At 36.1% G+C, this 14,514-nt stretch overlaps 1 protein-coding gene across 2 annotated transcripts in view; it reads left to right on the top strand.

Annotated features, from left to right (window-relative positions):
- Positions 1-384: 384 nt before the first annotated feature.
- The window catches only part of TBC1D32 (TBC1 domain family member 32), a 235,283-nt gene continuing 221,153 nt past the window's right edge, over positions 385-14,514 (top strand). For both annotated transcript variants that reach the window (XM_063097734.1, XM_063097733.1), the window contains exon 1: positions 385-539. In XM_063097734.1, coding sequence (XP_062953804.1) covers positions 385-539 — 155 coding nt within the window. The remainder of the gene's footprint in view (positions 540-14,514) is intronic.

The raw sequence follows: 14,514 nt of genomic DNA, 5'->3' as shown, positions 1-14,514 counted from the left end.
CTCCCACCAAGGAAGCCGCGTCAACGAGCTGACGTCACGCGCAGCGCTCACGTTCCGCCGTCAAGTCCTCCCATCAGAGCTTTCCTGGATGTCTTTTTTTTTGCCATTAGTCGGGGCAGCCTGATCGCTGCTGGTGCTGAAGGCTGGCAACGACGAGTACTAAAGGCGAGTCCTAGCGGACAGCTGCTTCCCAAAAGTAAGGTGACTTGTTTTCCTCAAAGGCGCGCATGCAGTCGAGGGCCCACCCTCAAGCGCGCGCCACTGTCTCCCAGGGAACGACGCTGCACGCAGGCCGGGGCCGGGTGGGGGCGCGCGTGCGCAGTGCGCGGCGTTTGCTCGGACCCGGAGTAATGGAAATGGGCGTTTGATTCCAGCAGAGAGAGGATGGCCCATTTCTCCACCGAGGACGAGGCGACGGTGCAGGCCATGCTGAGGCAGTTGTTCCAGAGCGTGAAGGAGAGAATCACCGGTGCTCCCTCCCTGGAGTGCGCCGAGGAGATCCTCTTACATCTGGAGGAAACTGATGAAAATTTTCACAAGTAAAATTGCTTTTGATGTCCTAGGCAAACAAACCATTGATCTAGGAACGGACAAAGTGTAGTAAGGTTTTTTTTAAAAAAAGTGTTTATTTGATTATTGTTAAAATAGTGCCCGTTAAGCGTTCGGATCCCTATTCCGGCCCGCCCCCCCCACCCCCCGCCAAAAAGTACCCTAGTTGGAGGCTCTTTTTTATTTATTCGGCCCAAACGCCAAATTTGTTCATCATTTATTCTTTACTTATTTCCTGAAGCTTCTGATTCCTCTGCTTTTACTGCCACAACCAACATATCCTAATTCTACATATTTTTTCTCCCTGGGCAACATAGTAACATTAAATGTAAATTATTCATGTTCTTTTAAGAACAGTGCTGTCTCAAGGGAGTCCCGTCACCCATACCTTAAAAGCAGTTAGTGCCCAGGATCCCCGTTCCTTTGCTGATCTGATATTTCAGCGGCTGCGCGCTGCAATGGAATGCTGAAGTGAGGAGATTATTAGTTTCCTGTCGAATAATTTAAGTTCCAAAAAGGGGTAAGGCACACACTCAAGCCCATGTTACATGTCAGGCATCTAAGTGCCAGAGAAGAGGTACAGAATGTTCTGCATGTGGGAGCAGTAGAGAAAGGAAATTTAATGAGAGCGGTGCCATTTGAGATAGATCTTGAAGTACCTTTAAAGACTTAAAAGACCTTTAAAGATTTAAAGATCTTAGAAATCAGCAGAGACCTATGGTTTTCTTTTGTTGATTCGTATCATTCCATGTAAGTGTCTCAGTGTAAAAGTCTACCTCCAGGTGCCTTAATTCGTCATTAGTAGTAGTAGTAGTGTTTTTAATCCAGTGTTTGTCTTCCATTTTGATCTCACAGAGATGACATTTAAAATTTTTCTAGTTATGTTACCTTTACCGACTCTTGGATACCCTGAAGTTCTATTATCTGAAACTCTTGCCAGTATCATATATGGACATCAGGGGATCCTTGAGCCCTTTAAAATTGTATGAAAAGTTTCTGTTTACTTGAAGTTGTATGGGGAAAACATTTACAGTTTTCACCAGATTCTCAAGGGAGTTTTGAAAAGAGTTGCAGGAATCCTTGTTAATACAGAGCATCTAATTTCTTTAGTATTTCTGGTTGCACTCATACATAAGTTTCTTTTGCATTTCCATGATTTTCTTATTTATGTCCTCATTAAATCTACTAAAAGCTGTTATTGGATGATATTCTTTTAGAGACCAACTTTTATTGCTTAGCTATTGATTTATTACTTAAACAGTGAAATATAGAAAAATTGGAACTTTATAACGTACAGGTTTGCTCATTAATGTTTTGTAAACTCAGATAATGGTAACTTACCTCACAAATCCACATCAAGCATTAAATTTGGGGTTTGATTTCTGGTTTTTATTTCACATGCAGTTGCTTAAATAATCTGTAAATTACTGAGTCAGTTTTTGCTAGGATCATATTCTGGGAATTTGTCCATTTCATCTAGATTTTCAAACTTATAAAGGTTTTCATTAATATTCTGTTAACTTTTTAATATTTCCAGTGTCTCTGTTATGTCCCCTTTTTATTCTTGTTTTTATTTGTGCCTTCTCTTTTGTTCTTGATCTGTCATTCTAGAAGTTTAATACTTTTGATAGCCTTTTCAAAGAACCAGCTTTAGGCTTTTTATTTTTCCTTTCTAGTATGTGTTTATTTTTTGTTTTCTTAAGTTCTCCTCTCTCTTTTGGAAAACCTTTTAACCTTTTTGTGACGAATGCTTAGCTCATTAATTTGCACCTTTTTTTAAAAAACACTTGAAGCTACACATTTCCCTATAAGTATTGCTGTAGCTGCATCTATTTTAAAATGTTTTTCAAGTTAAAATTGTATAGTTCCTCTCTCAAGTCTAATGACTTTTGTAATGTAATTTACTTTTCTTCAACAGTTCATTTGGTAGATTAAATTAAATGCTTGCTGATTAACACAGTTAATAGTTGTTTACTTAAGAGATTTACATGTGGCCTGCCTAAAAAGAACAGACAGACTTAAATCATAGCTAGTTTGTCATCTTAAAAGTAAGATTTAGACTCCTAAAAGTAATTTGTTGTCTTAAAAGTAAAGATAGTAAAGTTCATAATGTGTTAGCTGCACCAGCCTGAGATCTGTGTCTTTGGAGGAGGGAACTCTTATGCAGCAAAGGAAGAAGAGGAGGAGATGCTTATCTTTGGCATTTTCATAGAATTTTACAATCTCAGAGTTAGAGGGGGTATTAGAGGTCAGTTAGTCCAGGTGCTAGTATTTCTATTTTCTTTCTTTTCACTGACCTAAGTCTTTCTGAACACTTAGTATTGAGTCAGGTATATCTTACTTCCCCAAATGTTTCATACTTCGGAATTATTCATCTTCCTATAGCCACTATCAGAACATTGGTTCCTTAAATCCACCTGAAATTGTCCTGTTATTAGCAAGAAAAAAATTGTATTGGACAGACTTATAGGGGAAACTTGTGTTTCTGGGCTCTTTAACATTTTTGTAAGAAGATGGTTTTTAAGACAATTGAGGCCATAAATGATGTAATTTCAGGTAGTATAATGAAATAAAGTTGGGAAAAATTCACTCGTCTGGGGAGAGACTACAGCAGAGGCTGTAAGGCCCTATCTTGGCATTTGTCCCATGGGGCTGCTAACATATTTCTGCGTTCCATAGCCTCTTCTATTTTTCTGCCTTAAAATGTATACGTTCTCTAAAAGATCCAAGCTTTCCCCTTTTCTCTAACAATGGCAGCAAGGATTTGAGGCCTGTGGGAGGGGAGAGAGAGAGGGAAGAGTAAATTCCTTTCACTATGTAAGTGTTGTGCAAATTTTTACACTTAGACTGGCCCCCTCTAAATAAAAAGCACTGGTTTTCAACCTTTATACACTAGAATCAGCCAGGGCTGTTTAAAAAAATACTAATGCTTGAGCCTCACCACAAATGAATCAAAATTTCCTGGGTGGCTTGGCAGAGGGGTAGTGGTAGAGTCTGGGCCTTGGTGTTTCTTTTCTTTTCTTTTCTTTTTTTGAAAGATGACCGGTAAGGGGATCTTAACCCTTGGCTTGGTGTTGTCAGCACCGCACTCTCCTGAGTGAGCCACGGGCTGGCCGTGGGCCTTGGTGTTTTTAAGAACCTCTCTAGATGATTATAATGTACAACCAGGATTGAGACCAAAGAGTTAGAACATTGCAAGTTAGTTACTTGCATTTCAATGAAAATTATAGTGTTGTCTTTTAAAATACCTACCAACCCTGATGATTGTAGCAATCTCTAATGCAGAGCCTCACTTTTGTAGCCCTCTTTTCTGATATATTTTTGATTTGATAAAGAAGGAACGCAGTATTTATTGGGATTTATTCTTTGTTTTACTGAGGAATTGCCAGTCACTTTTTGATTCATGAACTCTAGTGTATTTAAGTGATAACTTCAAGAAAACATTTATTCTGTAAAGTGATATACCTGTATAAATTACCGAGAATTATATGTGTGCTTCCATAATTAATGAGTGCATTTCTAGTAAGTGTTTATCATGAGTCAGATGCTTATTCTTTGGCCTAAAAAGTTGTAGGAGATGTAAAATACTTGTTCTCTTACATAGCCTTTATACGCTGATATATAAGCTTAAGTTTGTCGTATAATAAGTCCTATGATTATGAAATATAATGTTTTAAGAATTTCCAATATCAGCATTATAATTTATAATTTACACTAATAAAATACCTTTTTAAAACATTAGTGATAATTTTTCATGATTGAAATAGTTTCTGCTTGTTTAGATAAATAAAAGTAACAAACTTGTACTAATTAGATTTTTTATGTCCTTATGTTGAGATAGTAATTTCTGTATCTGTGCATATTTTGCTACAAACATTCTGAGCATGTTAGAAATTCATCATGGAAAAAAATCTTATATTTTCTTAGAAATTCTAGGTAATAAAGCTGGAGAGAAAAGAATGGTAAAATGAATGTTCTTTTACTTGGTAAAAGTTTCTTATGTAAATATGAACAATTTCATATTCATCAGTAGTGAAGCAAAATAATCAGGCACATTGCTATGTATTTTAATTGAGCTTCTTCTGAAATGTGGTTAGGTCCACATGTCCTTCCTCATTAGGAAATAATTCTCCTAGGTTTTAATGTTCCTCTTTGTATTTTGCATTCATTTGGTAATACTGTTGAAATCAAATTTTTATTTTTTCTTATGAAGTTACTTTTAAAGTAACAAATAAGGTTAATCAAATATATGTGTAGTATATTTGGTAAGAAAAATGTCAAAGTATAAGAAAATACTATATGTGATAAAACAGTTATTTTCATATTGGGTTTATCATCACCTCTAAGTAGGGGAAACTGAAATTTAGCAAGGTCCGGTGTTTTGCCTAAGGTTGTAAGATTTGTCAGTGGACGATTTAGAACTTAAACCTGAAGCAAACTTGATTTCTAAAAATATAACAATTATAAACCTGTTTATTCATTGTACAGATCATACCCTTTAAAAAACTATAACAAACCCAGTTATTAGAAAATTAAAAAATGGACAATGAATATTAATAGACTTCAATTAAAGTAGAAATAAATGAAAGTTATATTTATTTTAACCCATGACAGTCAAAGCTATATTATTTCTGTAATATTATAGTCTGAGTCTTTCCAGCACAGTTAGAATGTGTTAAAGTCTGAAAATGTTAACACAGAATAGCCTGCTAAAAGACCTGAAGGGAAAGGACCTCAATTGTAGCAGAATTGATTTAAATTAAACCTAGTAAGGCTATTCTAAAATAAGTTACTAAGCATGATTTAGATTTTTGAGAGAAGTTTTAAATTTCTTAAATAGAAATTTTAAACATAGAGGAAACTTGCCAATATCTTTAGTGGTCAGAGTTTTGTAGTGCTTGGGGAGAAAGGGTGTTGAAAGGTCACATTGATATCCTGCAGGCCATATTTGGTCTGTGGATGTGTTTTCCTTGGCTAGGTTAAAAAAGAATAAAAGCAATATTTTAAAATTGGGAGATTGCACATAAAAATCAGTTTTCTGGCTTTTCTTAAAACATTAAATTAACACCAGGCTCATATTCCTTCAAGAGAAGAGGCTGGAGCTATGTAGAAGCTTTCCCTTGAACTGGAGTACGTCCTCTTCAGTCCACCACAGCCTCTATTCTTTTCTCTCTTAAATATGGTTTGCTTTACTTTACCTATCGACACTTTGTAGCATCTGAGTTTGCAGTCCCTGGAATAAGTATAAGGACCTTTTGAAAGTCTCTTTCAGGAATCCAGGGCTTTTACTTCTATACAAAATAAGTAGAATATTGCTATACTTCCAGGATAATTTCTAAAAACGATTCAATGAGAATATTTGATTTAAAAATCTGTAGTTACTGTTGATCTTTGGGATTAGATGTAAACTTCTTAAGAGCTAGTGGATGGCACCAATACTATCAGGATTACAATGCAGGCAACACAGTACTTACTTTTGTAGAACTATTTTTCCCAGCCCCATTACAACAATAATTTTCTATCCTGAGGCACCAATGTAGAAGAACAGCATTGCTTCTAGGATTTTATGAAGTCAAATTCAGATGGCAAAAGAACCAAACAAAATGAAATGTCAGATGAGAATTTGAAGTCTTGGGTTACTCACACCTAAACTGTAAAAGGGCCCACTTGAAATCACTCTTGTTAATTAATTTGGGACTGGAGGGTCTCAGGGTTTTCCAATAATCAGTGAGTTGGTAGAGCCTCCTAAGGGCGTAGGCAGCCTGGCAGTCCCTGCATGATAAAGGGTCTGACCATCCCAGGAGATCTTTTTTCTTAGAAGATTCTTTTGAAAAGAGCAGTAACTTCTTAAGACAAGATGTAACCTTGGGGTCCTTGGGTTCATTTAATTAGGAAGATGAACCAAAACCTTGAAGTGTTTCGAATGAGTCTTCTAGGAGATACTACTGCGGTCATATGTAAAAATGTCATTAGAAAAAAGCATGTGGTTTTTCAAGTTCCCAAAGTGTAGAATAAAAATTTTTCCAGCATATTTGCTATTTACAGCGGATGCTAAATGGTGATTCTTTTGATATCTTTTATTTTAGAATAGTATTCTTTTAACTTTATTGAATACATCTTATTAATGGGCTTGTGTTATATTTCCTCATTGCTGCAATTATGAAAATACCATTTGTGTTGCTTACAAGTTAGGTTTTATAATGAAGCACACACAAAAGTTATACTTCTAAGTTAAATATTTCTCCTAATTGCCTGGTTTGTGGCACAGAGATGGGGCTGATAAAACCAAGAAATAAGGATAATAAGGTGGGGTATAGAATTAATCTTCACAGAGGGTCTTCCTTCAATTTCAGGAAATGACTCAGGCTAGCCCCATCTTCCATTTGCCATTAAATATCTCAGAAATGTGGAGGAAAACTGATGTGCCTGATTGACTAACCTTGGGCAGAATTTTGAAGAGGGGCAGGCTGCTTAGCTCAGTTGGTTAAGATGCAGTCTTCTAACACTAAAATTGCAGGTTTGGACTCCCATACTGGCCAGCTGCAAAAAAAAGAGGAAATTATGAAGTGGTTCAAGATAGTTTTTAGGGGCCTGCAATCTCCTCTCTGTACTTTCTTGCACATTGACTTTTCTCTTCCTTGTCCCAGTAGGAAGAGGGTGGATGTGAGGTCACAGTGGTTGGGCTGAAAAGATTATCTATTCTAAGATTCAGTTTCATTTTTAAAGACATTTCAAAGATGATACTTTTATGGTATTGAAGTTTCAGATATTCTGTTCTTGATTCAGAGAGTTCCTTGGTTACGGAGGGATGATCGTGTAGTGGTGGAGAATAAATACCTTTTTTGGCTCTTCAGATCTCTTCACACACATCTTCCAGCTCTATTTCAAAGCCAGCTGTGTGTTTGTGGAGTCAGTATTGGGACTGTCAAATGTTACAAAATTAGGAACACCTTTAAAGGATTCTCTTGAAACCTTAATTTTTTAATTTCTCTTTTTTTTTAACCTGTGTAGGTTTTTACTGTTTTATATAGAATGTATGAAGATTTGGTTTATAATTAGGCATACACAAATTTTAAAAGTTAACATTTAATATGGATAGGAAGTTTGCTTGTGTACAGAAGATCTTCAAGTTATATAGGTCAGTGATGAGTCACTAGAAAGAGTACAAGGTGTTTAGATGATGATTAGAGACTGTTTTCTATGACATATGATTCATTAAGGTTTGAGTTTTGTTTTTCTTGAACTATATTTCTGAAAATTAATGTTTGCTATTTTGATCTAATATTGCAGGATATCAAGAGTACAAAATAACTGTCTTCTGCTTTGCTATTCTTAATAGATACCTGTTCCCTTAAAGCTTAGAAGTAACTAGCTAAACATTAAGTATAAATATTAAACATTTTAAAGTAAATTCAGTGGATAACTTAAAAAGTTAATTACAGTTTTAAATTTAATATGCCAATTATAAATTTGAGAAAATAAAATGTAATAAATTTACCTCCCTAAATGAAACAAACAAGTAATATACAAATTGGTAAAAATATGAGTATTAAATTTATTTTCCTTCTCATTCTCAATTTACCACTGTAAATATATCTTATTACTTAAATATTTCTTGAATTTTTTTATATCTTTGGGAAAGTGTGGGGTTGTGGGAATAACATGGGCTTTGGAGTAAGGGGGATGAATTGTGAATCTGACAAGGCTCTTTAACTTTTTGAATTTGTCTCTTCATCTATTTTACGTATTATATGGCAAATAAAATAATATTAATGAAGTATTTAGCACAGACTCTAGTATGCTATTCACAAGTTAGTTTCTCACTTATATACAAATTAGTATGGTTGGTGGTTTGTTGCGAATATTGAATGTGGCCTCATTGAAGTGGAGACACCCCGATAGAGAGATTTGTTTGATTAGTTATTTATATTTCACGCCAAGGAAGCTGTATTTGACCATGAAAGATAATAGACAGCCAATACTTAGTTTTAAATTTGGCAAATACTTGAGGCATTATGTGCATGGCATTGTTCAAGAATTGGTACAAGTAACACGGCTCTTACTCTGAGTGAATAATGAAATCAGTGATTTTTGAGGACCAATATGACTGCAGTGTTCAAGATGAATATGAGAGGGAAGAGAGTGAAAGTGAGAAGACAAGCAAGAAGGCTGCTGCAGTAGTAACCTCTGCATGAGGTGATGTGATTTTGCTCTGACTGATAGAAAAAAGGGAAGAAGTGATGGAACCAAGTGTTGTGCAGGAAACATTAACAAGTGATTGGATGGATATGACTGAGTGGGTGGACACGGGATGCAGAAGATGGAGACATTAAAGTGCATTCCATGGTGTCAAGTTTGGGAGTCCTGAAAAGTAATGCCATTAGTGCCAGAAATGTGGTGAGTAGTTGGAAAGAGAACTCTTTTTGCTCTACTTTTTCTTTCGTTTTTCCCTTTTCTTTTATCTTACCTCTTTTTTGTTTACAGAGGGGAATAAGAGGCCGTATGTCGGGTGGGGAATATGATTATAGCGTAATGTTACCTGAAATTTGTTAATAGGTATTAAATGAACAAGGAACTAACCATTAAAACAAATATTTAGAAAGGATAATCAATTTCAAACCAACAGCCACTGATGTAGGAAATGAAGTGATAAACCCTTCCCCAGTGCTATATTTCAATTCAGCAAGTATTTATAATGTGTCTGCTGTGTACAAGGTATTATAGGTGATATGCAGACATGGATACTTGTCCTATTGTCAAGTATATAAAGACTATAACAATCTGGGTTTAGAAGTAGTCAGGAGCCAAGCAGAGAATAAAGCAGTCATATAACTACACAAGACATAGTATGTTGAGTGCTATTAGAGAGGGACAAAGTAGTTTTGAAGCTTGGGGAAGAAAAAATGTTAGGTTTTAGGAAACTAGGTAAGGCTTTATCATAATGTAGCATTTCAGATTGTAAATGATCCTACTGAAGGAGGAGTAGTGGTAAAACACTCTAAATAAAAAGAATATTATCATCAAATGTATTGGGAATAGAAAACATGGGGATTGTTGGGCATGTGTGGGGTTAGCAATGGGACATAAATCTGGTAGGATAAACTGGGATCTAAGAGGGCTTTAAATGCCAATGGCAAAATGTGTTTTAAATTTAGTAATAATGATAATAATAATAGCTGTCCTGTATTATTAAATTTATGCCATGCCCTGTGTTAGGTGCAGGACATTTATCATCTAGAATCTTTATGGTAATTTCCAAATAGATGCTTTCCCCATTTTATAAATGGAAAATGTTAAAGCCCAGGGAGGATATATAATTTGGGCAGCCTCAGATAGCTAATAAGTAGGGAAGCTGAAATTAAAAATTAATCTTATGTGATTCCTAAAACTGTGTCAGGACCTGCTTATTTTAAATCATTGGGATTGATAGTCTGTTAATCAACAAAGGATCATAAAATGATACTACATATTTTAAGTATTTTTAATACAACTAAATGTACAGTCATGCATCAGTATTTCGGGTCAACACTGCTTCTTTGCATAGGAACTTGCTGATTGGAGTTCGAAGAACGCGAAGATTCCTATAAGAACCTTTACATGCTGTCTGGGTTCAGAATCTGTCTAGATCAGTGGTTCTGAAATTATGGTCCTGGGACCAGTGGCATTGGCATGAGTATTATCTAGCAAGTAGTTAGAAGTGCAAATTATTGGGCCCCACCCTATACCTGCTGAATCAGAAACTCTGAGCGTGGGGGCCCAGGAATCTGTGTTTTAACAAGCTTTTCAGATGCTTCTGTTCCATGTTATAGTTTGAGAACTGTTGATTTATGGGATGACTTAAGAAAGCGCTTATAATTTTTTAGCTAAAGGCTGTAAAGATGTGAAAATGAATCTGATAGCAGTGGGAAGGGAAAGAAATTGTGGAGGATGGATTTATAGAATTACAGAGTTTGCTAACTAATTAGATATGAGATATAATGGAGAAGATTGTAGATAAAGCTGTTTGAGACATTATACATAGGTTGAAAGATGGTGCCATTAATAAAAATACGTAAGTCAGGAGAGAAGGTGATTTGTGAGTGGGTGGGCAAGATGATAGATTTGGTTTTGGTTATGTTGACTGTGATATGGCAAAGGAACATGAAGTGGCCTTGTACAGCAGGAAGTTTGTTGCTTTGCCCTCCACAGATTTGTCCCTCCCCTTCCCCTGGGTGATGGAGCCACAAAGGATTACTCAAAGCCCATCTCTTCTGAGCAGTGAGAAGCCCTGAAGTAGTTAATCTCTCAGAAACCTCATGAGAGAAGCATTCCTTTCATTTGGGAAATTAACCACGAATTGGGGTTCTCTTCCTGCATTTATTATCCAGACCAGGAAATTATAGGAAGAGAACATAGGTGGGGTTATAGTTTAACAATATAGGCTGGTAACATTCAGTAAAACAAGTGAAGTGACATTCTATAAAGCAATTTTAAGTGATCCACCAACAAAAGCTTGATCTTAGCAAACATTCCTTCTCCCTACACACTCCCAGTATATTTACATATCAATCAATAACTTGTCTGTCTTTGAACCAGCAGCCTTGCTGTGTTACAATTCTTTTTTTTTTTTTAATTTTATTTTGTCGATATACATTGTAGCTGATTATTGCTCCCCATCACCAAAACCTCCCTCCCTTCTCCCTCCCCCCCTCCCCCCCAACAATGTCCTTTCTGTTTGCTTGTTGTATCAACTTCAAATAATTGTGGTTGTTATATCTTCTTCCCCCCCCCCCCTGGTTTGTGTGTGTGTGTGTGAATTTATATATTAATTTTTAGCTCCCTCCAATAAGTGAGAACATGTGGTATTTCTCTTTCTGTGCCTGACTTGTTTCACTTAATATAATTCTCTCGAGGACCATCCATGTTGTTGCAAATGGCAGTATTTCATTCGTTTTTATAGCTGAGTAGTATTCCATTGTGTAGATGTACCACATTTTCCATATCCACTCATCTGATGATGGGCATTTGGGCTGGTTCCAACTCTTGGCTATTGTAAAGAGTGCTGCGATGAACATTGGGGAACAGGTATACCTTCGACTTGATGATTTCCATTCCTCTGGGTATATTCCCAACAGTGGGATGGCTGGGTCGTATGGTAGATCTATTTGCAATTGTTTAAGGAACCTCCATACCCTTTTCCATAGAGGCTGCACCATTTTGCAGTCCCACCAACAATGTATGAGAGTTCCTTTTTCTCCGCAGCCTCGCCAGCATTTATCGTTCATAGTCTTTTGGATTTTAGCCATCCTAACTGGGGTTAGATGGTATCTCAATGTGGTTTTGATTTGCATTTCCCGGATGCTGAGTGATGTTGAGCATTTTTTCATATGTCTGTTGGCCATTTGGATATCTTCCTTAGAGAAATGCCTACTTAGCTCTTTTGCCCATTTTTTAATTGGGTTGCTTGTTTTCTTCTTGTAAAGTTGTTTGAGTTCCTTATATATTCTGGATATTAATCCTTTGTCAGATGTATATTTTGCAAATATTTTCTCCCACTCTGTTGGTTGTCTTTTAACTCTTTTAATTGTTTCTTTTGCTGTGCAGAAGCTTTTTAGTTTGATATAATCCCATTTGTTTATTTTTCCTTTGGTTGCCCGTGCTTTTGGGGTCGTATTCATGAAGTCTGTGCCCAGTCCTATTTCCTGAAGTGTTTCTCCTATGTTTTCTTTAAGAAGTTTTATTGTCTCAGGGTGTATATTTAAATCCTTAATCCATTTTGAGTTGATTTTAGTATACGGTGAGAGGTATGGATCTAGTTTCATTCTCCTGCATATCGATATCCAGTTATCCCAGCACCACTTGCTGAAGAGGCAGTCCCTTCCCCAGTGAATAGGCTTGGTGCCTTTGTCAAAGATCAGATGGCAGTAAGTGTGTGGGTTGATTTCTGGATTCTCTATTCTATTCCATTGGTCAGTGTGTCCGTTTTTATGCCAGTACCATACTGTTTTGGTTATTATAGCTTTGTAGTATAGCTTAACGTCAGGTAGTGTTATGCCTCCAGCTTTATTTTTTTTGCTGAGCATTGCTTTGGCTATTCGTGGTCTTTTATTGTTCCATATAAATGTCTGAATAGTTTTTTCCATTTCTGAGAAAAATGTCTTTGGAATTTTGATGGGGATTGCATTGAATTTGTATATCACTTTCAGTAGTATGGACATTTTCACTATGTTGATTCTTCCAATCCAAGAGCATGGAATATCTTTCCATCTTCTTGTATCCTCTCTAATTTCTCTCAGCAGTGGTTTGTAGTTCTCATTATAGAGATTTTTCACCTCCTTGGTTAACTCAATTCCTAAGTATTTTATTTTTTTGGTGGCTATTGTAAATGGGCAGGCTTTCTTGATTTCTCGTTGTGCATGTTCACTATTGGAGAAAAGAAATGCTACTGATTTTTGTGTGTTGATTTTGTATCCTGCTACTGTGCTGAAATCATTTATCAATTCCAACAGTTTTTTTGTAGAGGTTTTAGGCTGTTCGATATATAGGATCATGTCATCTGCAAACAGGGACAGTTTGACTTCATCTTTTCCTATCTGGATGCCCTTTATTTCCTTCTCTTCTCTGATTGCTCTGGCTAGTACTTCCAACACTATGTTGAATAGGAGTGGTGAGAGTGGGCATCCTTGTCTAGTGCCTGTTCTTAAAGGAAAAGCTTTCAGCTTTTCCCCATTCAGGATGATATTGGCAGTGGGTTTGTCATATATGGCTTTAATTATGTTGAGATACTTTCCATCTATACCTAACTTATAGAGGGTCTTTGTCATGAATGAGTGCTGAACTTTATCAAATGCTTTTTCAGCATCTATAGAGATGATCATATGGTCCTTGTGTTTGAGTTTATTAATATGGTGTATCACATTTATTGATTTGCGTATGTTGAACCAACCTTGCATCCCTGGGATGAATCCCACTTGATCGTGATGAATAATTTTTCATATGTGTTGCTGTATTCTGTTTGCTAGTATTTTAGTGAGGATTTTTGCATCTATATTCATTAAGGATATCGGCCTGTAGTTTTCTTTTTTGGTTATATCTTTACCTGGTTTTGGTATCAGGATGATGTTTGCTTCATAGAATGAGTTTGGGAGATTTGCGTCCGTTTCAATCTTTTGGAATAGTTTGTAAAGAATCGGTGTCAATTCCTCTTTGAATGTTTGGTAAAATTCTGCTGTGAATCCATCTGGTCCTGGGCTTTTCTTTGTTGGGAGCCTTCTGATAACAGCTTCAATCTCCTGTATTGTTATTGGTCTGTTCAAATTTTCTACGTCTTCACGGTTCAGTTTTGGGAGCTTGTGTGTGTCCAGCAATTTATCCATTTCCTCCAGATTTTCAAATTTGTTGGCGTATAGTTGTTTATAGTAGTCTCGAATGATTCCTTGTATTTCAGATGAATCAGTTGTAATATCGCCTTTTTCATTTCTAATTTTTGTTATTTGAGTCTTCTCTCTTCTTTTTTTTGTTAGCCATGCTAATGGTTTGTCAATTTTATTTATCTTTTCAAAAAACCAACTTTTTGATTCGTTGATCTTTTGAATTGTTTTTTGGTTTTCAATTTCATTCAGTTCTGCTCTGATCTTAATGATTTCTTTCTGTCTGCTAACTTTAGGTTTGGATTGTTCTTTTTTTTCTAGTTCCTTAAGGTGAAGTGTTAGGTTGTTCACTTGCCATCTTTCCATTCTTCTGAAGTGAGCATTTAATGCAATAAATTTTCCCCTCAATACTGCTTTTGCAGTATCCCACAGGTTTTGGTATGATGTATCATTGTTTTCATTAGTTTCAATAAACTTTTTGATTTCCTGCTTGATTTCTTCTTGGACCCATATGTCATTAAGTAGAATGCTGTTTAATTTCCATGTGTTTGTATAGTTTCCAGAGTTTTGTTTGTTATTAATTTCTAGTTTTAATCCATTGTGGTCTGAGAAGATA

This window comes from Cynocephalus volans, chromosome 5 (assembly GCF_027409185.1).
Source record: "Cynocephalus volans isolate mCynVol1 chromosome 5, mCynVol1.pri, whole genome shotgun sequence".
Classification (NCBI taxonomy): Eukaryota; Metazoa; Chordata; class Mammalia; order Dermoptera; family Cynocephalidae; genus Cynocephalus; species Cynocephalus volans.
Note: the sequence above shows the minus strand (reverse complement) of the source record. Positions and strands in the feature narration are given on the sequence as shown.